Below are 24,979 nucleotides of genomic sequence, written 5' to 3'. Positions count from 1 at the left end.
CCAAGCCCTTCACCCTTAAATCAAAATTTCTAGAGACTTCTAGAGTCTCAAAGAGCCACTACACGTTGTCCGATCAATTTGCACCCAATATTTATTTGGTTGTTTCTTTACAATACTTGGTTGTTTGTTCCCAAATAATCTTTAAACTGATTATGAAATTATCATTATCATTACTGTATTCTTTACTTGAACGGGAGTTTGATAGTAGTTAAAATTTCATAAAAATTGTTTTTTGTTTTCGAGGCTTTGGGTTGCGAAATTAGGGTGGCCTGCTCGTTGCTTTCTGGCCGGCCAGTGGAGTAAATAAGATGAAATCTACAAGCTGCACACAGGAAGTGCCTCTCTTGGGAATCGCAACAATAGAACTGGTGTCGATTTCATTTTAAAAACTGAGTTTTTGATTAGGATGATTTGATAAAAAGAAGCAGGTCAGAGAGAAAGTCAGTTGAGAAGATTTGCAGAAGGTGAAACAGAGAAAAGCAAACATTCTTGGCAAGGCTAGCAGAAGATGGCCTCTGTACAGGTATTACGTTTCAAGCAGTTATTTTTTGTCCAATGTATTCTACTTTGCTTTCATTTTATCTTAAAGTCCTAATGCCTATTTCTTAAGTGGACAAGCACGGGTTCCACGACGTAAGCTAAGACCTAGAAACATAACTAAAGCTAGGCTGAAATCCCAAAGTTTTTGTTGAAACTAGCAGCTTAACCAGGGAAAAGGCTTTTCCTTGGAATTCTACATGGCCACAGGTGGGTTTCTAGGTGCTGAGTAAGATTGATTTTACGTTCCCTTGTCATTTCAATTAACTTTCGAATGAAGGTTCCTTGCTCACTGTGATATTAGAAGATAATGCTAAAATACATGGCCATAACCCCAGTTATTGTATTTATTCAAGCTCGGTAGGTCCTCGCAGCTTTGAGTGGTTAGAAACCTCTTTGCACTTGTTTCTGTCGTAAATCTAAAAATTAACATAACTTGTTCTCAAAATACACCGATTTGCAAAAAAGGAGTAGCTTTATTCTCCATGCGTTTATCAAAACGAGAGTCCTATTTTTTGTTTCATTCAGCCTGGCGCAAAAATGTCCACCAACTATTGGTTTTATTAGCATTATCTCTCTTTTGATAAATGCCAGCTTCAGCAAATTGAATACTTCTTCAACGATAGCTTTAATATAGTCGTCAGCAATTATCTTGCTTGTCTTAGAATTCCTAATAGAGCACGGCTTTCCTATTAAGGTAAGGAAGAAAATTGAAGAAAAGTGCTTGGCCCTCGCCCTGAAATCGCATCGTCGAGGGCACGTGCAAAGCCCTTCTCATGAAAGACTCAAAGGTTCTCACTCCCTTCAAAACCAACTAGTTCTTGATCACTACAGCCTTGAACCTTACTGAGGACTTAAAAATCTTCCTTATTCACAAGATTTTAGCATTTCATTAATTAGCATTTCATTAATTAGCATTTCAACACCTGCATTAAAAGGTCTTCTGATTCATTTTCGTAAATGCTTCTTTTGCAAAAAAGCAATGAGCTGATAATCGCCCAGACACGCCCCTCTCTGCCCGACAAGATCACCTTTGTTCTCTAAATGACCAGGGACTCCATTTGCCATTTGCCTTCTTGCTTGCCTGCTTGCCTGTTTGCTTGCCTGCTTGCGTGCTTTACGTGTTACTCTGTTTTGGATTTCTGTCTCATTTGTGCACTCATGTATTCATTTGGGAAACTCGTTTTTCGATCATAAACTCTCGAACCACATAATACAAAAGTGTTGCTTCCAAAATGCTTAGAAATTAAAGCAACTCTTCATTGTCGATATTCTTATTAAAAAAAGCTTTTTCGTGCCCAAGAGCAACTTAGAATCAAGTTTTAGTGGCAAAATGATTTAATATTACGAAACTAATATAGTACTATGCCAGTACGCTTCCTAATAGCACCGAGTACTGTTCTCGGCATTCTGACGAATACTTTCTGAGTCTTCTTAGTATAACGCAAAACTTTTAAAAGAAAACCTTAAAAACAAAATCAGCATATTACTACCTTTCTAAGAAAATTTGAAAATTTTGCTGTAAAAAATTGAAAATACAAACACGTGATTTTTGTTTCGATCACTTGCAACCGTCATCCGAGTTCCGCATGCCCAACTTACAAATACCTACGTCAAGATTGCAATAGTATGATTTTTATCACTGTTATACTCAATCGAACCTTGGCCGAAATAAGTATTGAAAACCTGAACAATTTTGTTGTTAAAATTGTAAATAGATAGAATCAAGCTTTGTAAATAGATAGAATCATACTAATATTTGAAAAGACTAACACCATTATTCGTTTGATTGAGTAGCATAACCGAGCAGCCCAGAACATTAGGAAGCATAAAGGCGCGGCATCCTACTGCTCCACTACACCACTGCCCCTTGCAAATCACGCCTTCCTTCCTTTCTTTTTTTCTTTTTTTTTCTTTCTTTCTTTCTTTATCACTTCTTCTTCCCTTTCTCTTTATTCTTCGCTCTTTTTCGTTCTTCCTTTCTGTCTTCTTCCTCTCAAGTATGATTGCAACGTGCCTAATTTATAAACTGAACAAATTCTTTTTATATTCTGGGTGGTCAAACATTCATCCAAATCTTTAAAACAGCAGTACACATTAATATACAAATGTTTTGTCTAAAAGGTCAAACTTCAAGCAGACTTTGTGAATGAATTGTAACTTGATCTCAACACTTTCAAGCTTCGATATAATTACTTTCCTTGCGATATTTAAATGTTATTATAACCTCTCAACTTATCTCAAGCATTATTCCATTGTTATCCGCAATTATCTTGAAAACGATTAGCTACGCTTTTGACTTTTTTGCTCTTTTTCAAAACTAATTACAGAATTTTTAAATATATTTTTGCCCAGAAGAAAGGAATTTGTACGAATATTTCAAAGGGGGAAATTCGGCAAGAACTTTTCTGTGCACGTTTCCCGCGATCTGCGGGGTCCTCAAATACACAAACGTTCTCAGTTTTTAGCAGTGTATAATGTATTCCCATCCTTAACTTCGAGCTTTAGCATATTTAAACTTTCTGATTGTTTATTTACTTCCTTTTTGAAGTACTTTTGAAACCTTTCTTTTCTAAAATGAATGATTCATGCGCAGGCGATAAGAATCCAAGTGCCGATTGGAATTCCAACATCCGATGGCGGACTCGAGATCCCAAACAGGATTTTCCTCGGAGGTATTCCTCCAGATGTGAGTTGCCTTATTTCCTTATTCTCGCCAAGTTTTATTTTGAACCTTTTATTCATTGTCTATGAGTATTTTGGAGATAAATTCGAATACATGTCTTAAAGATGGAGACAAAATGGTGAAACTCAATCGATTCTCGCGTTTGGTACAACTTATTTGATGGTTGATTGGGTAGCTTCTTTCATTTCCTTAAAGAAATTGAATAGATAAAAATGAATCAAATATCCGCTTAGGCTCTATTTTTCTGCAGCTCCACTATTAAAATATATGTTGCTACTGAGCTTTAGAATACAGAGTCTGCGGATTAGGCAGTTTACTTCTAAAAAGCCAATAATTGAAGATTTACAGAGAAATATTTTGCCAACTTTTACAGACCACTGAGCTGGAGTTGGAAGTGTTCTTTTCTGATTTCGGAACGGTGAAAGATGTAAGAATTGTGACAGATCGCAAAACAGGCGAATGCAAAGGGTAAGGACAATTTATTTTCTTTTCCGCGTGTCACTTTTTCATCTTTATAGCTAACCTTCTTGAAGGCCACCAATAATAAATATAAGTAAGATTTCTATTGTGGTAGAAACATTACTCCTATAAAAATCTGAACCGAGCGCGTTTTTTTCCTTCAGGGGACTTGAACCATTAAGTCTAAACGAATTTAAAATTGCCTTTAAATTTCTTGTCGCATATGATTTCTAAACTTGGGATATTTGAAATTTCTCTGTCAAAAAATATACACAAACTAATTTTGTAAGCTTATCGGATCAAAGTGAAACACCAAATGTCTTTAGTAAATACTTCAATTTAATCAGCTTTGGAATCTGAAATCGTTTATCAAAATCATTTTTAGTTCACTGTTTCATTCACAAAGTCATACTTTTTAGCAGCGTTGTGATAAATTTAAACGTGAGCAAACCCCGTTTTGTTTCTAATTCTAGGTACGGATTTGTCACGTTTGAAACGCCAGAAGACATTTCTAACCTACTTAAAAAGGTAGGTCTATCTTGGAAAATTTTCTCATTTTTAGTAAAAACAAGATATCTTAAAATAAGATCAAGAGAGTTTAATTCGTTAAGAAAGAAATCAGCATTAACTATGCTTTTTGAAGTGGTAATCAAACGATGCTGGCTGTTAAAGACTGCTAAAACCTTTTCTTCTATAAAGCATGTAATACAAGTTTCTTGTGTCGGTTTATTATCTCCGTAAAAACTTTTAAAAAAGCTCTTACATATTTTCTAGAAATCGATAATCATGAAAGGGAAGCGACTAAGAATTAGAAAGGCTGTTCGACGAAACGTGAGTGTTTGCTTCTGTTAAAAACTTATTGGAATATTGTAAGGAATACTAAATTTGCCTTTTTTGAGAAAAGATTTAAAAAAATTTGCGCAAATGGAGGCCAGGGGGGTTGGGAGGTGGGCTGATAAGATCGATTCTGATTTTTGCACTTGCAAAAAGCCACTATTACAAAAAAATCTGCTTGAGAGAGTTGCTTGCCCAAAGGTAGAAAAAGAAAAATTACTATACTAAATTTCGAAATAAATAAAATAAATACCATAAAAGATCTTTCTAAGAGTCAAAAGGGCGTGGCAGAGAAAATTTGTTTTCGTCCACTCTAGTTTTTTTGAGCTGGCGATGCCACTGATGGTTTGTAATTAAAATTGTGCGACATTTGGGTACGCAGTTACACAAAGATATTTTAAGAATCTTGCAGCAAAACGCTGATACTATTCTTTGAAAAGTCATTTTCAACCTTTTTCAATTGAATATTATAGGGAAGTCAGTTTCAAGCATCTCCCACTGGATCAAATACAGGTAAATATTCTTTCTTTGTCAGAGAAAAAATGTTTAGGGGAGGATTTAGCAAAGAAAGCTGCCCCAAATGGACTCGATATTTTATTCGTAGGAAATAAATTTCAGGTTGATAATATCAAATATCTACAATTTGCTAAATACGATGAGATGTTTTCCTCATAATTTTGACCGACCGTTATTTTCATCGTAATATTCTTTTGGGTTTTTGGATAACCTAATTCATTAATTTATGATCTTTTCTTTTTTCATCCTAAATGTTCACACATTGTTAAATCTAGAAGCCCTAAACACAATACTCAAGGACAAGGTTCTAGAAGCCCTATTGTGTTTTTCTTAGATAAAAAAACTGATCTTAGCCAATAGTTTAAATGGGTTCTATTGTTACCTATAAGGAAATAACAGCCTTTAAGATTATGTGATTATTTTGCAGCTGAACCACCCCTATCTCCAGTGAAACCAAATGCCATAATTCCACAGAAAAGCCCTCCTGTGGAACCTTACGTGCTGGTACCTGTTTCTGTCGAGCCCAGTCAGGTATAGTAACTTGTGCTTTAGCTTTTTTAATATGAAACTTAAACTGATTTTCTACAATTATTTATAAAATATATTTATGATAAACCGGTTTCTATGCATGGTTATCAGAACTACAGAAAGGATTGGTAACATGTTACTGCCCAAAATATTGAGCCTTGAATTTAAGTGAGAAAAGCTTAATGGTGCCACAACGAATAAATCTTAATTCCAAAGATGCAAGTTAAAAATCAATATATGTTATACCAATATGCTATGCTTCACCAATTTTTCTCACAAACAATAACAATGTTATCTTTTGCAGTGTATGTCATGCAATCTTATGGCATATCCCCCAGCACAAAATGTCTGTCAAGTAAGTTAATACTTGATTTTAAAAATGTGCTTATACATATATTTGTCACTCAAAATGATATTGTGGATATAAATTATGGGCAGTGCAGATGTTGTAAGTCTCAAAAGAAAGGGTTCTTCTAATTAAGACACCAATTAACAAAAAAAAATTCAACTTGCTAGCTATTGACAATCTTCTGAACAAATTGGAAAAAGTCTGCCAAAAAATTGATGCAGTTGGTAATATCGATTGGTCATCATGATAAACTGATTGTCCTAACAGCTGATTTTAAAAAATGCATAATGTTCATAATAGTTTTAAAAACTTAGTCTACAAAAGCACATACAATTAGCTTCTAACAGATAGCATTACATTTGCAGCCGGTTTGCTACATGAATCCAGGGCTTGTTCCTGTTCAACAGTACAACTGGCCTATTTATCAGGTTAGTGTGTTATACAAATATGTACAAACTATACATTTACAACATTTTATTTAATATATTTGCCTGGTTACCAGATACCATATTGTACAAAGCTTGTATATAATTGTGGGATGATAAAACCAGAAAAGGAGGAAATACAGAGAGCTTAAAGTTTTTAACTGAGTCTTCATTTTTCAATTTCAACATAGTTAATCCAGCAACAATTTTAAAAAATACAACAAAGATCTTTTTAAGTTAAAGGGCAAAAATAATTGTTATTTTCATTAAAAAAAATTAACTCAAAAGTGGCACTGTCAATATTTCAGACATTGAAAAATTGCCCAATCTCCTCTTGGTATGAAACATAAAACATTTACGAAATGTTTAATCACTGAATTACTTTTTTGCAGAGATGATTTATTGATTTGGAGATATGATTGATATTTTTACAAAGAATCATTTTAAGCTGATTTCAAATGGACTATATAAATGTAGCATAATTGTTTATCCTGCCTCCCGGTAGCACTTGTCAGCTGTAGATGCTAATGTACATTATAAACATGTAGAAGCTTCTAAAGCTAGATCAATATTTTATAGAATTAGGTCATATGGCCTTTTATTGTATCTAATACATTTAGAAACTATTAGATTAGTATTCATCTCCAAATTCTCTATTTGCACTTTTTGTTTTTCCTCTGTTTATATTCTACACAAAATGTGTTCTATCAAACTTTTTAAAATACTACCTTTTTCATTTTGGTGAATGTATTTTGTTATCTGGCAGCTTCACCAATTGTGACATAAATCACAAAGATACATAAAAAATATTGGAATCTAATTAGGTAACCAGTTTCTTTACCAAAAAATCACGCTGTGATAGTAACTTAAAAGACCAAACAAAAAAATTTGCAATGATGGCAACAAAACTATCTATAAATTTAATGAACGAAGTTAAGTTCAATAATCAACAAAATTCAATAATTGATATGCTATGTTTGATGCACTTGATGACATCCTGAATAACATTTGGAAAGTGCAATAGGAAATTTTATTACATGTGTTCAACTCAAATGAAAGATTATGTTGCTTTAAAGGCAGTCTGTCTCCTATGGTGCTTAACTTTCATTTTCACTGTAGTGAAATTATTGCAGAAAAATTTTGTTCCCTGTTTGGTATGTGCAATAGATATGTCAACAACAAAAGGAAATGCTTCCATTCTCATCAAACGATTTCAGTAATTAAATATCTTCTTGCTATTTCCAATAGTTGTTTCCTTGCAGTTTCAAATGTCGTCCACTACTACACTCTTTTTTTTATAAGAACACACTTTATAAGAATAATGAGGCTCGATTTGCCCAAAAAACAAGAACAAGGCTAGAATATGCTCAGCTTCAGATTATAAATTTAAAGATTTCCTTTACGGAAACTTTCACAAGCACTCAACAACTGTAATGAGGCTGGGCAAAAATTATCTGGTTCTTATAAAAAAAGAGTTTAGAGCTAGGCCAGCCCAAGAAAGCAACCTAATCCGTGTAGGGGGGCAATCTATTGTTTGAATTATCCAATCGTTGAGGGGACAGACTGCCTTATCAAATTAACTTATTAAATACCTGATGCCATAACATTAAAGGGAAGGGGCTATTTGTCAGCTTGGTAAGTTAACATATAATGAGACTATTAAACATGACTAAAATGAACACTAAATAAATTAATAAGAATACACCCCTGTTTATCATGAACAATGTTAAACATCGAGGAATCTAGTTTATGTAATTTATCATGCTGGAAAACCTTGGGAGTTCATTATCAATAATTTGGGAGAATTTTGACAATTTGTTAATGTCTGACAAGTCTTGGCTAGTCAGGTTAAAGATAAATTGCAAATTATTGAAGTTATATTTCTTTAAAATGCATTTTTTCTTTGAGCATTGAAGTTTCTGGAATTTTATCTGCATCAAACATGGTCCTTGGAACATGTATCTAAAAATGGGTGTATTCTGTCTTACAACAAAAATGTTGGGAAGTATGCACATTAAACCAACTTTAGGATGATTTAGATACATTGAATAAGAAACTCTCAACAATTAAAATAACTTTTCTATATTCAACGCAGATTTGAAAAATATGTGATTTGTCTAAAGTTGCTCATACTGTGAGGGAGGACAGATGTGGTCACATGATTTGATATAATTATGAACTTGAAAATAAATTGAGAAATTACAATAGGTCATATATTTTTGCTCAGTGCCACAAAAGTGCATCTAGTTTACAAGTTTATTGGAATTTCAAATAAAAAAGAAAGCAACTTTCACGAAAACGACAAGTGCATATCTGTGCACGATAAAACATGGAAATGTTTTTGTTGATATGGCACGTAAATCCATAACAATTAAGACTTCAAAATACTGAAGGTTGAGCAAACGAGCAAGAATCCTAGCAATTATTTGAAATTTTTTAGCTTGTTTTATACAAAATGACTTTAAAATTCGTGCAGAACAAAGGGCTGTGCTCTGGAGAAAACGAAGGCTCTCGCAGCAACAAATGGTTTCAGCAAAAAACTTTCCGATAGTCTAAAAACAGAACTTGCTAAGAGCGATAGACAGTGCTTAAATAAATCGTAAAGTTTCCGGTCCTGATAATTTACATGCGTACCACTGGACAGCATAAACTCCTTCACACTATAGATTCACAACTTCTCTCCTCTTTTCTCTTTGCAATATGGTGACTGAAATAGGAAAGGTTGCGCAATTTCATGAACATCAGAATGCTATTCTTCTTCTGCAGCCAATCAAATCTATTACTTTCCTAGAAAACATAAAAGCATTCAATTTTGACCAATGAAAAGCGGCGAATTTTCTTCCATTTCAATCGCAATAGTTCAAAGAACAATCAAAGTTACAAAGGTGACTGAGCACTGAAAACAATAGTTTTGTTGCTCAATATTCGCGGGAATCAAGTAGTGTGTGGCGAATAGCGGTGTACAGCATGCCATAGAACCTGCACTTTCTAAGGGTCTCTTTTCGTTCACCGCCATGTTCTAGGGATGTTATCGACGTTGCTGAAGCCAGATAGCTTTGATTTGGCCATTTTTACTCTGGTAAGTTTTTTAAATTTTTCGAAATAGCAGTTGATTGGGTACAGCATGTTCTGGGCGTTACAATGAGCCTATTTTTACCGGTTTTTGGGTTATTTCGGACATTTGCTTCGTTAGTGTTTTCGTCTGCGAAACAAGCCTATTTCGGCCGCCGTGAAGCTCTTCAAAAACTTTCTTCTGTTTGAAAAGCATCTTGTGGTTCATCCTTACTGCGCATGCCTTGTAAAGTACTGGGCATGCGCACTTTTGAAAAGTGCAAGGATTTCTAGGTCACGAATTTGAATTGACCGAGGGAGAAACATGGCGACATTGTTGTGATTAGGTCTTGTCATTGTGCAACGAGTGTTTCTCTACTCAAAACATGCATTTTAAGGTGGAATTTCGTAGTACCGATATAAATGAATTGATTGCTCTCCTAGGGTTGCATTTCCTTTTGATATAAACTTTATGAAGCACTCGATTGCATGTCATGACACGCTTCTTGTTATTTTGAAGCGCTCAATTGCAAATAGTTAGTGACAAAATTTTCAAGTACTACCCGTGTTTCTTCGGTAACGAATCTTCTGTGTACTTAGGCATGAACAAAAGTTTTTGGTTGTTTCTCTTCCACGTCAACTAATCGTGCCCAAGGCCCTTTCTTATTTTTTCTCGTACATTGCGCCGCAGTGTGCGGTCGTTGGTTCACTGGTGTCCAAGGCCTAGGAAGACTACTTAAAATCATGGCTTGTCCTTGCTAAAAAACGAGAAAAAATGCTTTTGCCATTTAAGCCAAGGTGATGTTTGCCCCCAAAAGAAATGATTTTTTGCCAGATCACCTTTTACTGACCTTTCATCCTTTCTTCTTTTACTTTTCGCGTTTCATCAAAATTTTGCTAAATGATAAATTTGAAAAAGTAATGATCAGTTGCTCAAATCTATTTATCATTGTTTTTTCTAAACCATAATCATACTTTTGTAAAATTAGTGATTAATTCCCCCCCCCCTTATCTTTCAATGTGCTCCTCCCATTATCTCTCAAGGTGCGATTTTTACATGATTTTTTGGTAACGAAAACATTGATAGAAAAAGGTAATGGGAATGTATTTGAGGCTCATTTTAAAAAATCATAAATTTCTTTTTGAAAGAATCAACATGATGGTCATGATCATCAGTGATAATCATAATCATGACTCCAACAAGACTCAATAAGCCCCATACAAACCTTTTCAAGCTTGTAAGTATTTCTGTTCATGTGAAAACTTTTTGGCTATCTGATGACATGCTAGGAGATGAAAACAACAAAATAAATGATGTAAAGGAAAAAACCTGCGAAGTTTGAAGCTTCAATCAAAGTAAAGAACTATGCCTTTGTGGCTGAGTAAGTGAAATAGCCTTCACTTGAACATTTCTTTGCTTGGTTGTGCACAAACCCGATTGCCAGATAATATGGCAAATCTTGCAGAAAGTGTTACATAAGCTGTATTAGAGGCAATAGATTTACTGGCAATTTCAGTTTGAGAACAGCATACCTAGAGAAGCGAGGCATTACAAAAATGAATAGCTTAGGCAATTGAGGACTTCAGCACAAATACACTGGGCGGGATTCATTTTGCAATAAGGGAAAATTAATTCCACTGGACTTGCAGATTTTATAGTATATATAGTTTTATAGTATATAGTATATATACTTTCCTGACAGACAAACAGGGGAAATCCTCCTTCCCTTCCACCTTCGATGTTGCTGCTATTTTTTGATTTTCCCAAATTGTTTATAAATGATTTCATTCCAGAAATGCCTTATTTATACTGCCCAATCCGACATACATGGAATTCATTTTGCTCTAGGAGGATGAATTGATAACTGAATCAAAATATCAAATGTTGAAGTAACTTGTAAAATCAAGGTCCACTTTCCTATGTCTAACAGCCTTTAAATAGGCAGTCATTTTGTGCCAAAACTGTGAACTGCTTTGCCTCAAATACATTTCTCTTGATTTCAGATGATGCAACTAAAAGATGGCAGAGCCTAGGCGTGTGCCATTGCTACCCGCTAAATCAACATTTTCGAATGAAAAGCCTTCAGCATCAAAATCCAAAGAAAATGACTGTGGTCAAGGAAAGAAAGAGGAGAAACCTAATAACCATAAATCAGTTAGGCTTGAGATAAATCTTGCACCTTCTAATGAGAAACATTGTCCAGAATATTCTTATGTTCAGTTGGTTAAAGATGTTTTGGTATGTTGTTTTCCCTTTTACAAGAGAAGTTTTTGTGCTTTGATTATTCTCTTCTACTGTATCAAGATTTGTACTCGTAAATAGTATGAAATAATGATGATGAAAAGGAGGTTTTGAAAAGATCAAAATTTGGTATGGTAATGAGCCCCATGTTAGTAACAAAACTTGATATTGTGATATGTTGATGGTGCTAATGAACACAATGTATATTTGTTAATGCAGATTTATCAACAAGCTGATTTTTTTCTAGAAGTCAGAGCCTGGGGCAAAGCCTGAACAAAATTCTCTAACAGACCCCTTTGGGGATGAGGATAACACAGACCAACTCAAAGCACTAGCAAAGAAATTTGAGGAAAAATATGTAAGAAAACCAGTTTTTTCTTGATGTTTTATTAGACAAAACTTTTTGACAGAGATTCAATGTCAGAGTCATTGCTGTTCATTTAGTCATGAATTTTCCCTTAAATTTTGCCTTAGTCATGAAGATCTGCAATTAATATGTTATCTGATTTTCACAGGGTCCAAAGCCAAGCAAGACAGGAAAAAAACGCAAGCTTGATGCAAATGTTTGTTTACTTTTCTATTTTGATAGCAATGATCTAAAATATTTTCACTTTCATTTTACCTCTGATAAAACTTGGACAGTGGGTTGTTTGTTAAATGTCCAAGATGCAACATTTTCCTTTTATCAAAAGAAGGATTACTTTGCATTATTTATGCTGATTTTTGCCATACGTTTTTAAATCTGAAAACACTATAACAAAATTGTGTCAGTGAAGAAAGAAATAGTATATGATCTTTCCCCTTTCTCCACATTGAATCCAAATGTTAAACCATGGAGCTCCCTCTTTGTGTGTTTTTGACAGCTTTAATATAATCACATGTTTTTCCTGTATTGATTTCTTCTATTCTCTATAACAGCCATATTACTGTGATATTGGGTATGGATATGATGAAAGTGATCCCTTTGTTGATAACACAGAAGCTGTGAGTTGCCACTTTTTTTACTTTGAATATCATTTGTGTACCTTAAAGGACAAGTGACACGCTTTTGGCGCCAAATTTTTTTCTTCTTTTAACTCAAAGTAAAATGCTGTATGAGAGTGTTGTTGAAATATTCTTCCTTTCTGATTTCATTTTCCTACTTAAAAACCCTTTTCAAATTATGGCAGGAAATGAATCACGTGACACCGTGACGTAGGTTGTCATAATTTGTTATTGCTGCTACTGGTATACAGTGCAATATTAACGTTTACAACACGCTTCTAAACGAATTCAGTTCGTCTGGACCTGTCGCGTCGTGTTTTGTAAACTCTCTATTAATGACAGGAAAATTCCAAGTTATCACAATGTACGTCATAGGGTCACATGATAAAAAGCAAAATCGCACCCCCTGCACCCCCTGCACCCCCTGCACCCCCTGATTAGAATTTTTTGTTCTAAACCAGGAAAAACTTACTTCTAAATGATGATCTATTAGTTAATGAAAAGAAAAGATAGGGTGAAAAGTGTGTCATATGTCCTTTAAGAAACCACCAAGGAAAAGATAATAGAAATGTCTGAAAATTATGATACCACAAACAGTATTTATCCCAATATATTACAGAAGATTGGTTAAGCAAAGAGTTTGACTTGTTTTGGGGGTGCTTCAACTTGTTACGGCCCTACCTGTCAATGGTACTGGTAGTGGTAGTGAAAATTTATGAGATTAATAAATTGTGATTAATTTGCCCTCTTTATCTAAAATCTCAAAATTTAACTCCATTCAGTATGGCTTTAAACCTAGTCTTGCAACATTGATTCTAATTTTGGTGAATTTTTCTGAGAAGGAAAGCCATAATCCCTCAATACAAGACCTCAGCTTCTCATTTGCATCCATATTCCATTTTTTACCATTTTTTATAAGAGCATCCTCCAAACTTTCGAGCTGTGAATATATATCAAATATACTTTTAGCCACAGGTTTTTTCACATAAGTGTAACATATGGGCACTGGTTTTCACAGATTTTCAGAAAACAATAGCCACCGATTTCAATAGTGGAGCATAGATAGCTTGCTCTAAACTTTCACTTAAAGGGGAAACTGATTTCCTTGATTTTTAATTCCTCAGATACTTTGGGAATTAGGAAGCTGGAAACTCTGAAAATCTTTGCAACAAAGGAGAGCTGTCCTTACAAAATTAGGAATTGTGTAGTGGTTCAATTCAGTATGTAAACAGAGGAACTTTAGTCAGTCAGTCAATTTGACCGGTTTTCTGGAACCTATACAGTCAGTCTAGATTTCTGTCTGATACCAGTACCTTACTAATAACAACATCATATTTGTTCAGATCAAACTTGTTAAACTCTGCATTATCAGTAGCGCTGCATTTCCTTTCCGACTAGAGGGGGCAATGACATCCAAAGTAATTATACTGAGCAACTAATAATTTTGTGAAACAACTAGAAAGTTGGGAGGTTAAGCTCCTGTTTCTGCAAACCCCTCTGCAGAAACATTTTTAGGTGTAACTTTTAATGTATCTTTAATAGTTGAACATTAAAAGTGGGTCATGAACCTACCCCCATCTCCCAACTTTGTCTGCTGGACCCCCCTCGCACCATGGATTTAGGGCTGCAAAGCCAAAAAATGATGCCACTGTGAGCTAATTGAGCAGAAAATTTTTGTGATCACACCCTTAAGATTAGCTGAAAATACATTTTAGAATATTTGCTGCAGTCGCTTTCTTGTAATTTATATATTTTACTATTTTTAGGAATGCTTTTCTTGCATTTCATTAATTCGCTAGGCATCAAGGCCCTGGGACAATTTGTCCCTTTGATCCCCCTTTTGGCGACCCTTTGATCCCCCTGCTTGGATTAAGTACTGAAAGAACAGGACTCCCTTGATTCAAAACACAAATCATGTTTTATCGTGTTCACATCTTATGCAGTCAGTCATTCCGAATTTTTAGAGCTGTATTTTTATTTGCAGTATGATGAGCTTGTACCAGCAGACTGGACCACTCAGCATGGTGGATTTTACATCAACCAAGGTGAATTGCATTACAGGCCAGTAGCAGATAGGTATGTATCGAATTTGTTTGCTGAACTTCCCTTTTACTGATCGACAAAACCTCATTTCAATATGACATTTTTCCCAATGGATATATTGAAAAATATCCCCTTATCATGCTCTGAATATTCAATAACTCTCTACGTTTCTTTAGTGACATGAAAGACTTCAAAAGTCCAAAGAAGAAGCGACTTGTCGATGGAAAGGTGAGCTATCAGACAAATTTAAAGTGACCCTCCGATAGAAATTCTTGCTCTAATTGACAAATTTAATTGACCCTACCTCGTCAAATTTGCAACTTTTAATTTGCGGTTTAGATAAATAATCCTGTGACTTTCATTATGGAGAACGTAAATTGGATTTGAAAAATTCTCGAGCTTGCTCGCAACAAGGAGAAAAAGGGAATTATTCTAAATTCTTGTATTCCTGTTGTAAATTTTTTCTTCCTTCCTTTTTTTAGAAAGCAAAATCCAAAGATGGCGACAAAAATTCAAGCAAAACTCCAAAGGAACTAAGTACGCAAAAACGAAAAAAGCAGCTTCTAAATAAAGAGAAGAAGCAGAAAAAACTAGAGAAATCACTTTTCTTGCAAAAGTAGGTTATGAAAATTCTTATGAGCCGAGAAAATTCACTTACAATCTCCTCATTTTTTTAGGGATATGTATCCTACAAGATTTTGCTACCAAAGTTTTTTCTTTATTCTAAATCCCAACAGTTAATATTTCCAGTTGCCTATATGTGAAGTCGACGCCATTTTAGGCGCCACTGATTTCGCAAAAAGTCATATCTGCTTCTTGTAACCAATTTTAAATCTCAAGCTCGATGTTTGTTAATGGGTTTATTGAACTTTTATAAACACTGCAATCGTGTTTTATTTGCAATCATATCCTGAAAACGTTTATGTTTTTCTTTAAAGAGAAAAGAAACGAAAAAAGAATGTTCTTTTGGATGACTCAGAAGATTCGCCGGTTGTGCTACAACGCCAAAACATTGCCAAACTTGGTCAATCCTCACCATCAGCGACACCAAAGGCCTTACCAAATGGGATTAGTGTGAATACTAATGCCACTGCTCTTGTTGATGTCCATAGCAAATCGCCGAAGGCAGCTTTGAAAAACAGCGCTCAATTTCTTGACAGTTCTAGTTTGTTTCTCAATAAACATTTAAATGAAATGAACAGCTCTAGCAATATGACAGAAAAAAGCTTTAAAAATTCAGCATCTTTAAAGACTTCATACTTGAATACTAGCGCCAGCAAATCAATGGATAGCTTTATAGAAACGCCAAAAACTGTACCCAAAGACACAGATACCCCTTCAAGCCCCCCAAATCTCCCCGATAACCTCCCGCTTATTCTTGAAGCTGGGGTTCAAAACCTTAAAGATGCTGCTGCCAATTGTCCAAATGGAAAATGCCGGTTTTTTGACGTTGGTGTCAACAAAACCTTGCTTGGGTAAGTTTGATATTTGCATTTGAAATACTAGATGAAAATGAATGGAAAGAATAAGATATAGCTATAACGGGTGAAAATTCGGTAGTGTGTGAGCTTGGCCAAAACTTACTGTGACCATTATGTTTCAGTGCCTTTTCTTATCTTGGAGATTAAACTCAGAGTAACAACTTAGAGCCGCCAGAGTAGCAGCTTCGAGCCGTCTTATTCTAGACACCAAAATTGTACAGCTTTGTCCATACGATGTCTTATAGCAAATATACCGATTGATAGCAATCACTTTACATATCTTTCTTTCTTTGCAGGGTTGCACGAACCTTATCAAAGTTGCCATGCAAAGTTCGAACCGTGAGTATTTTTACTGTTGACAGGGCTCAAAAAATAGCCGTTTGGGCGCACAGTCTTGCCTAAAGATAAACCTATCGTACGTGTAGATATAGTAACAAGCACGGCCTTTTACGGTAAAACCAGCAAGAAAAGAAAATGGCAATACAATCTAAGAATAGAAACATAGGAAATACCTTACTTTAAACCTTTTTTCGCCCCGCTCACTTTTCACCAGCATCCAAGAACTTGCGAACTGTCGTAAACATATCACCTAAAACAAACGTGAAGAGATCTGCCACCTAAACGAATGAGAGTAAGGGCCCCCTATCACTCAGGACGCCAACGTGAGTTTTTGGTGCGTCAATGATAAATTAATTTTCCCAACTGAATGACGAAAATGTGTTTCAAAACATTCCGCGGAGGAGCTTCCATCTGTACTGTGATGTTTTATTTTGAAGCATATGTCGAGGAAAGTCTTCATTTTTAGTCTTTAATCAAGTGAAGTCTAGCTCCCTGAAATCTGTACTGAAATTTATTTGTATGATCCATAGAATGTCTACGACTATTTGGCGTATTATTTGCCTTGCACGAAAGAGACCCTCGTGAAAAGAGCCAAGACGCTGATGATAGAAGACCAAGTGAACCAGCTTGATGAGCCGTTGAGGCTTTTGAAAGAAGGTGCGTTTATTTCATAATCAGCGCCTTTCTCTGACAAAGCAAATTGCTAAAAGCCTTCCCTCACCGTCTCGGTATTATGTTTGAAAATATCTCGAAGCTCTCACAAAAAATGTCAAAAAAATCTTTAACACAAAGATGCCACAAGTATAAAATTGCAAGACTATTTCAGAAATTGCAGGCTGTCATCAAACAATATCAATTAAAAAGATGAGACTGGTCTAATTTTTCATCGTTTTCAAGCTGTCTAACTTCGTTTCCCGTGTAACCCAAAGAACCGAATTAAAAACTTTCTTAGTTGTGCCTATAGCTGTAACAGTATGCAAGATTTTCAACCACGTTTGTCACTTTTGGGCTCAACCGCATTAGAATATTCAAAATTGGGCGCCACCAGGGAAAGTGCTGGTCTGGTTGTCTAAAGCTAAAGAAAATTATCTTCTGTTTTTTTTATTTGTGAAATCGCATTTTTTATCTCACAGCAGTCTTTGAAACTAAGATAGATCTTGACTTGTAGCTACCCAAATCCAATCCACTTTGTTCAATAATGTTTTTATTTTCTGATGTTTCATATGAACATGTTTGCTGCCCGTCTGGCTTTAACGATTTTTTTTGGCTTCATTTTCATGTTGAAGCTGGGCTTTTCAAACAGTATTTAATTGTTAATTTTCATCTGTAGCAATTGAAAAGGAGATGCCACTCCAGAAAAAACTTTATGATGCGGAGGTTGCAAACGCACTTACAGAAAAAGTGCGAGAACAGTAAGTTGGCAACATGTCTTTATTTTTCTTCCCATTTTTTATCATTTGACAGTATAATGTCTTTAAATGTCGTTTTGTTCTTCATTTTTTCGACATTTCTCTTATCTTCTTATAAAACGAATTTTCAATACTACCTTTGCAAATTTCGCTACTGGATTTTGTTAATGAAATTTTCATCAAATCAGAATTCGATATACAGACGATGACATCTGCAAGTGTCCCTATATTCTCTAACCACTTTCTGATCAGAGAACAAACCCATGCTTGATTTTATTCCGTTTTGAGTCGGTAAACCAAGATTTAACAAGCCTTCAGGTTCAAGTGTAATCTTCTGCTCTTAACAGAATGAAGCAAAGTGGATTCCCTTCTACTAATGAAGATCAATTGACCGAAAAGGTTGGAACTTCAAATTCTCTACTGTTTCGCTTTTCAGAGCCATTTTCAAGATTTCTGTTTTGATGTTTAAATTCCTTTCTCACCACTTGTATTATAAGAGCCACTTATATTATAAATATTTTACAGCCTGCGTCACCAACAGACAAGACTGGCAGTGAAGCGGTAAGTTTTTAAAAATTAAACTGTAAAAAGTGCAACTTATACATTGTTTCCACGTTGATGACTTTCGTCTTAGGTCTTTAGGAGCAGTTATTTTTTCCCGTGAAAGATTTGCAACTAACATGCTACAAATTGCTGCATTGAAAGTCATATCATTAAAATTAAATATTAAAGGTTATAATTACGTTTACAATATAAATATAATTGAACGGTTTGTTAATCCACGGGGCTGCAATATCACCTTCATGCTGTCTAGAAGATAACGTCTACCAGTGTCACAAGCATGGCAGAGCTGCAAAAAATATTCCGTATCGTCGATACCAGCGTTTCTCGGACACAAAGGATCTAGAGCATCGCCTTAGTTTATTTCAAACGATTGCTGTGAGGAAATCTTGGATTGCATCAAGTGGTTAACTTGGGAGTTACTTTGTTTCTTAGTTGTCATTTGAATTCAAGATATCCATTTCAGGCTTATAGTTCATTTACAGATTTCTAGCACTTGTTGAAAATGAATTGTCTCTAAAAAAATGAACATTTTGGGATATGTATTCTGTTTGTTTACAGCCAATGGCCACATCAGAGGAAAAGACAAAGAAAAATATGCCAAAACGTAAATTTTCGTGGACTGAAGAGATTAGGTAATTCTAGTGCAACAAATTCATAAATATTCTGTTGAATTTCGCGAGCACTTTAGATAATAGGTTCATGTCGAACTTGCACGTTGAACTTGTGAGTTGTGCTCATGTGTTGGACGACTGCTATTTGCACTCCTCTGTATCAGAATAAGTTGCCATTTTGTCTTTTTCTAAAGTTGTACAACCAGTCTGCTACCTATTTTGCTTTTTCCAAAAGGAGACTTCTCTGTGATGTCATTGCTGTTAAAGTCCAGTTGTACAAGATGTCAAAGTCGAGAAGTATGACTGCTGAAGAGTACGTTAAGGTGAGATACAAACCAAGACCAGGTCAGACGCGTTCCACTTCACCCCCCCCCCCCCTACCCGCACGCTTTCTTTACATGTGGTTTATTGTAGTTTCTATGTACACCAATAATAAGCTTGTTGAATCCATTGTACTCGAAAAAGCACTGAGTGTGGAGTAAAACGGCGCAACACCAGCCGGTTTGTCTGGTAACGATGCCTGGTAAATGATTGGGGCCTGGTAAAAGAGTGAAATAGCGAATGAGTGAAGACATCGTAGACGAAACGTTATTTCTCAAACAAGGGGTTCAAATAATGGCTGCATAATAATCTAGGGGAGGGAAGGTTTACCGGTCGAAAATGTCTTAAGATGCTCCGTAGGTGCGTTGCTGTTGACAATGTGTTGCATTAGAATAAGCATTTTAGTGCCTTGGGAGAGCTGTGTTGAAAATTAGGTTGTATTCATGTATTCAGGGACGGTTCAGCCGCCTCTGAATTTTGATAATTGCCGTTTCCATCAGTTTCCGGTCACCTAAAGAGTATGGCACAAAGTCCAATCAATTTCCAACACCCCCCCCCCCCTTAGTTCTTGCCGCTTATATCCGTCCCCAGTATTTTTGGACAACTAATTTGTCTGATTTTTTGTGCTAAAAAGAACCTTTGTTTATTCTTTTAGGATTTTCTAGAGAGTGATGTTCGCAAATTGTGGCCAAAAGGATGGATGACAAGCAGGTACTCCAAAACAACGCACTTTCACAGTTTTTTTTATCCTTTCTTTTTTAATTTAAGGTTTTTTTTCTGATTCCCTCTGCTGATGAAACCAGCTTTCTTCTCTTAATATTCCTTGATTTGAAACCACGACGAAAATCATTTTCACTTTTACTTTTAAGGTTTTTTCAATTATATATTTTGTACACTGGAAGAACAGCATTGAATTTCTATCTAATTGTACTAATCGTAAGACAAAAACTAATCGTAATGCGCTAACGAATTGGCCTTAGCAGATACCCTTCGCTGCTAGTTTGCAATCATATACAATGACCGAAAGAATTAGAAGCCAAAAGTGCATTCGAAATTTAACATTCTTTGTTAACATTGTTAGAATTATTTTTCTGTCTTTTAGGATTCTGTTCAAGGAAAGCAAATCTGCACATCAAGACATTACCCAACAAGCGTTAGTTGATTATTCATTTGAAATGCGTTCTGCACTATCGTTTACTGTGGTGATTAATGCAGCCAATAACATGTAGTCAAAATGATTATTCTGATAGCTAAAGTAGTCTGAAAGCACTTGGATTGTTTCACGAACAAATTGATTAGTATTACTTCAAGTTTTCAAGCTACCAAAGAACAACCTTTGCCAATAACGTTAAAAGAGACATTTTTCACAAGATTTTTTTAAGAGAATTTGCTCAAATAAGATTACTTAGTCCCAAAAGACGCATCATTTCCTTCGTGACGGGCTTATCAATAATTTTCCTACTGAACCTTAACCCAGAATTCCAAGTTTATTTGTGTTTTTTTTAGAAGCTGTTTGTTACGTAAACACTTAAATTAGAATTCTCAATGTTTAGCAGTTTCTGAACCATCCTCAATGGAAACTCAAAATAAAATCATTTGCAAGGTGCAAAGCTTTCAGGCTTGTTCATTTGCCTATAAATAAGCGAGTTGGTAGAATCGTGTTAGCAGCCAAGTCATCTGCTAAAAAATGGTGCTCTCCTTTCATGTTACCAATTTTCAAATTTCTCTTGCCTGCGCATGTCTTTACAAGAAAGCTGCAAACCTTGTTGCTATTGTTTACGTCGATTGCATTTAGTAATAACAGCAGACTGAAAATGCAACTGCTCTGGCTCGCTTTGATTGTAATTGTGTTTCTGTTGGTTTTTAGATCTAAAGCTAAAAAAGAAAAGCCAGTAAAGAAGACAGAAACAAGCCAATTCGCATCGGCATCATTTTTAAATTCGCAATCAAATTTAGATCAATCCACGTTCAAGTTGGATTATTCATTTGCAAACGTTCTCGACATGTCAAATAGTTCATTGAATTCAACTGCATCGTCGAAATCCAAATTCTCTGGAAATGCACATTTGAAAACATCAGCAGCAGCCCTTATCGATAACATATCTTGCTCTGCCTCTAGTAAAGGAGAAACGAAAGTTGAGCAAAGTAAAAAGCATTCTTTAAGTGAGCCAACAAAAAAAGCTGATTTGAAAGTAAAAGCTGAGGATAAAAAAACGGCTGGGAAGCCTGCTTTGACAGTAAAGGCAAGCGCCTCTAAGAAAGAAACGGTGTTGACTAAGGAGACCCTAAAACAAGAGCCATCGTTGAATAGTTTGGTCGCCGCAAATCCGTTTGACAAAGTCAATTTCCCATCGCTAAACGACACTATGAATTTCTCGAAAGTTAATCGCCATCCTATTCTTAATTTTGAAAGCCCTGCAGAGGCTTTGAAGATTTCTCCAACAAGCAGTCATGAAAAACCAGTGCATAGTATTTTGGACTACGCCAGTGTCTCGAACGATAATGCTCGACGAAAACCACCGAATTTGACACCGACTTCCCTCAGTGCCAGCAGATCATCGATGTCAGAGGTTGTGCCAGAGGTTAGCTTAAAGAAGAGTTCTCCGAGCCCCAAAATATCGACACCTGTCCTTCAGACCCAGCTATCAACGGACAAATGGCCTGCACAGTTGATGGCTCCCGGACAAGCCTCCACGTACTTGGGACAAGCTGTAAAAAATGTGTCTTCAGTCAAGCAGCCATTTCATGTCCCAACGACCCAGCAGCAGAAACACGTGTCACAACCATCTGTTGCCACCAAACCGCTTTACAAAACGCCCCCGAAGGATAGGCACAGCGCCCTTTCAGTCACACCACCAAAAAGCTCCCCTCAGAATGCGAGCCCGCATTCGATGTCATCGTTGAGCATTGGGTCTTCAGGATCAACTAAATCGTCTCCTCTACTGCATTTTCCACCAAACATCGAGCAAGCAAGACGGCTGTCTGGTCATTCCCCGGAGGACTTGCGAAATCCTCTCTCAATATCTCATTCTATAAGTAGGTAAGTGTGCCTTCTCAGTTATCATTGCTGTTTATTTTTCTTTTTAATAACTTATTGTTCTTAACTCCCTCTATTTATTATTTAACAATATATCTTGTCTTGCCGCTAAATATTTATATTGTAGCCAGTCGTTTGGCCAGCTGCGAAAACATAGTTAATTGCAAAAATTAATGATGAAAGTCGCATGTGAATTGATCATCAATTATTTGCCGACCAGTCAGGTCGACGAGTGGTTTCTATCGATTTTGAAATTTCGATTTGAAATTTCAATTTTGAAATTTTTTCAACAACGTTTAGCGGATAGACTCGCAATTTTGCTTTGATGTTTTAGTTTTCTACGTTAATGTTTGTCAAGCCACGCCTTGTTATGATACAAATGCATTATGTAACTCTTGCTTTCATCCATCCAGGTTGACACGGGACCCTTCGCCTAAGCAGAGCACTTTCACGTCTTTACCTTTTACCAATGCAATTAGCTCTTACTCGAATTCACTATCGATATCGAATTTGCAAGCTGCATCGCAAGGTCACGAAAAGATGCATCATAGCTTCTCAAACTCAAAAATAACACAACAGCAACATCTAGCAGACCCAACTTCCATAGAGTTGTTGCTACAACAGCAACAGCAACAGGTGCAACTTCAACGTCACTTGAAGCAGCAGCAAGCATTACAGCAACAGCGACAACAACAACAACAACAACAACAAGCTTTGCAACAGAAGCATTCATTGCAGCAGCAGCAGCAGCAGCAGCAGCAAGCTATGCAACAACAACAGCAGCAGAAGCAACAACAACAACAACAACAACATCTCTTGAAACAACAACAGCAGCAACAACAGCAACAACAGTTAATGAGCTCCCAAGGTATGGAATTTTTTTATATTTGCAAACAATCCTTTGCGGTACAACATTTAAACATCGATCATTATTCTAAAACTTCTTTTCCCACGAACGTCAGGCGAAAATCTGAAGTATGTTTTGCAATGGTTGCCATTTTGATTAACAATTTAATTTTGACAATTTACATTAGCTTGAAAATTGATGTTTGCTTGACTTGACAGAATTAAAGCGAAAATCATACCTAAATGCTTGTTATGTTTCTTGAGTAACAAGGAACTCCTTGACAAAGCTTTTAATCTTGTTCTTGGTTCCTGTTGCACTTCGGCCTTTTATCTAGTTCCCTAGAAAGCTGTTTCTTTTGATCTACATAATTCATTATTTAACATTTAAATTAAAGTTTTAAAGATTTAAAGAAGGACGGGCTATTCTTTACACACTACTCATTGCTTCTTTGTTTTCCTTGATGATCTAACAGCGATTCAACTATCTTCAATACTTTCTGTTTGAGCTCTGCTTTATTCCAAGCTTTTTAGAATGTGCTATTAAATTTGTAAAACGTGCGTATGTTCAACTAATCTACGTCAGTAATATAATGGATAAATCATAAAATTTAAACATTTAAAGTTGAAATTTATGAACTGATAATAAATAACCTGCATAAGCATCAATTTCTGGTGAATCTTTTGTACAGGTCCGGTTTTCCTTGGAGATCCTTTGAACATCACTGGACCGGCACAGTTTCCAAACCAGAACGCCATTCGCTATTCGGCCAACGCTTTGGGTTCGTTCGCTTTTCATCCCTCGGTCTAAAAATTCTAGCTACTTTTATTCAATTTCCCCGGTGACTTTATGTAATATAAACGAAGTACTTTAATTTTATCACTTAAAAAACAATGTTTAATATAAAATATTACAGCATAAAATAAACTATAGTTTTAAGTCGTTAAGTGATTGCTTTTGTCAATCGAGCGCAGAAAGCCTTACTTCTAGATGTATGCTGACATTACGCACCTCTCAACAGTTTTATTTTAAGCACATAAATAGCTTAGAAACACGAAACAGCGCTGAGAATTTTCAATAGTCAGTATAAATCATTTTTTGTATAAATCAGAAAGGAGCTGAATTCTGATTCCGAATTCTGACTTTTGATAATAGTTATCCGAAAGCGGATAAAGTACTGTATTGCCTATCCGATGAAACAAAGCCTTCCTTTGACCTTCCCCTCCACATCCTCCTAGAATGTTTCAGCATTATTTCTGAATCTGATTTCATCTATATAATTCGCTTATTCCTGTTTCTTTGAGCTCCATACAACTTTTTTAGCCAACGAACCTCTTTTATTCCTCTTTTCTTCCTCTTTTATTCCTCTTTTATTTCTCTCTATTTCTTATGATTTGTATTCTTCCACAGATTTTGATATTTTATTTTCCTTCACAGGCTCGAATGCGTCAGAACGCTATCCAGCTCCTTTCACGAACTATAGACCACAGTTTATTTGATACGAAAAAAATTTAAGAGTATACATGTTATTGTAAATATTCCTGTTTTTTGCTTCGAAAAAAAGCATCATTTATTTTATGCATGTTTTGTCTTTTTGATGGAATTCTTTGTCATTTTGTACTTTAAGCTGTATAAAGATTTCATGTAAGTATTTTGTGGTTTTTCTTTGGTGCTTTTCTTTTTTCCGTATTTGGTAGGCTGGTTCATTTAAAAAGAAAT

The 24,979-nt window shown here is 35.6% G+C and overlaps 2 protein-coding genes across 5 annotated transcripts; both read left to right on the top strand.

Moving 5' to 3' along the window:
* Positions 1 to 369: 369 nt before the first annotated feature.
* Positions 370 to 6,996, top strand: LOC135686540 (deleted in azoospermia-like). The gene is made up of 10 exons (XM_065202793.2): positions 370 to 523; positions 3,134 to 3,226; positions 3,597 to 3,691; positions 4,156 to 4,210; positions 4,457 to 4,513; positions 4,990 to 5,029; positions 5,460 to 5,563; positions 5,865 to 5,915; positions 6,275 to 6,337; positions 6,727 to 6,996. The coding sequence occupies exons 1-10, from the start codon at positions 509 to 511 to the stop codon at positions 6,730 to 6,732; spliced, it is 579 nt and encodes a 192-aa protein (XP_065058865.1). The 5' UTR covers positions 370 to 508; the 3' UTR covers positions 6,733 to 6,996.
* A 2,257-nt stretch (positions 6,997 to 9,253) lies between these two features.
* LOC135686533 (uncharacterized) lies at positions 9,254 to 24,911 on the top strand. 4 transcript variants are annotated; one of them, XM_065202784.2, is made up of 22 exons: positions 9,254 to 9,413; positions 11,390 to 11,624; positions 11,878 to 11,985; positions 12,143 to 12,190; positions 12,546 to 12,611; positions 14,596 to 14,687; positions 14,831 to 14,882; positions 15,137 to 15,270; positions 15,593 to 16,129; positions 16,432 to 16,474; positions 17,005 to 17,131; positions 17,805 to 17,886; positions 18,231 to 18,282; positions 18,409 to 18,444; positions 19,006 to 19,079; positions 19,294 to 19,381; positions 20,035 to 20,090; positions 20,482 to 20,532; positions 21,247 to 22,419; positions 22,830 to 23,284; positions 23,952 to 24,041; positions 24,698 to 24,911. In XM_065202784.2, exons 2-22 carry the CDS (start codon positions 11,406 to 11,408, stop codon positions 24,757 to 24,759), a joined length of 3,645 nt encoding a protein of 1,214 aa, XP_065058856.2. In that variant the 5' UTR covers positions 9,254 to 9,413; positions 11,390 to 11,405; the 3' UTR covers positions 24,760 to 24,911. The 4 variants fall into 4 exon arrangements, with proteins under 4 accessions (XP_065058856.2, XP_065058854.2, XP_065058857.2 ...); XM_065202782.2 differs by having other exon boundaries at positions 11,875 to 11,985; XM_065202783.2 differs by lacking the exon at positions 9,254 to 9,413 and adding an exon at positions 9,447 to 10,767 and having other exon boundaries at positions 11,875 to 11,985.
* Positions 24,912 to 24,979: the final 68 nt, after the last annotated feature.

This window comes from Rhopilema esculentum, chromosome 6 (assembly GCF_057945365.1).
Source record: "Rhopilema esculentum isolate cy_ngs chromosome 6, ASM5794536v1, whole genome shotgun sequence".
Taxonomy (NCBI): Eukaryota; Metazoa; Cnidaria; class Scyphozoa; order Rhizostomeae; family Rhizostomatidae; genus Rhopilema; species Rhopilema esculentum.
Note: the sequence above shows the minus strand (reverse complement) of the source record. Positions and strands in the feature narration are given on the sequence as shown.

Bases quoted from the DNA above. Each gene is read 5' to 3' on its own strand.
- LOC135686540 (XM_065202793.2), top strand. The intron at 3,227-3,596 runs GTGAGTTGCCTT...CAACTTTTACAG, and splicing joins TCGGAGGTATTCCTCCAGAT to ACCACTGAGCTGGAGTTGGA. The intron at 5,916-6,274 runs GTAAGTTAATAC...TTACATTTGCAG, and splicing joins CAGCACAAAATGTCTGTCAA to CCGGTTTGCTACATGAATCC.
- LOC135686533 (XM_065202782.2), top strand. From the start codon at position 11,406: ATGGCAGAGCCTAGGCGTGTGCCATTGCTACCCGCTAAATCAACATTT. The intron at 14,883-15,136 runs GTGAGCTATCAG...TCCTTTTTTTAG, and splicing joins AGCGACTTGTCGATGGAAAG to AAAGCAAAATCCAAAGATGG. The intron at 19,382-20,034 runs GTGAGATACAAA...TTATTCTTTTAG, and splicing joins CTGCTGAAGAGTACGTTAAG to GATTTTCTAGAGAGTGATGT.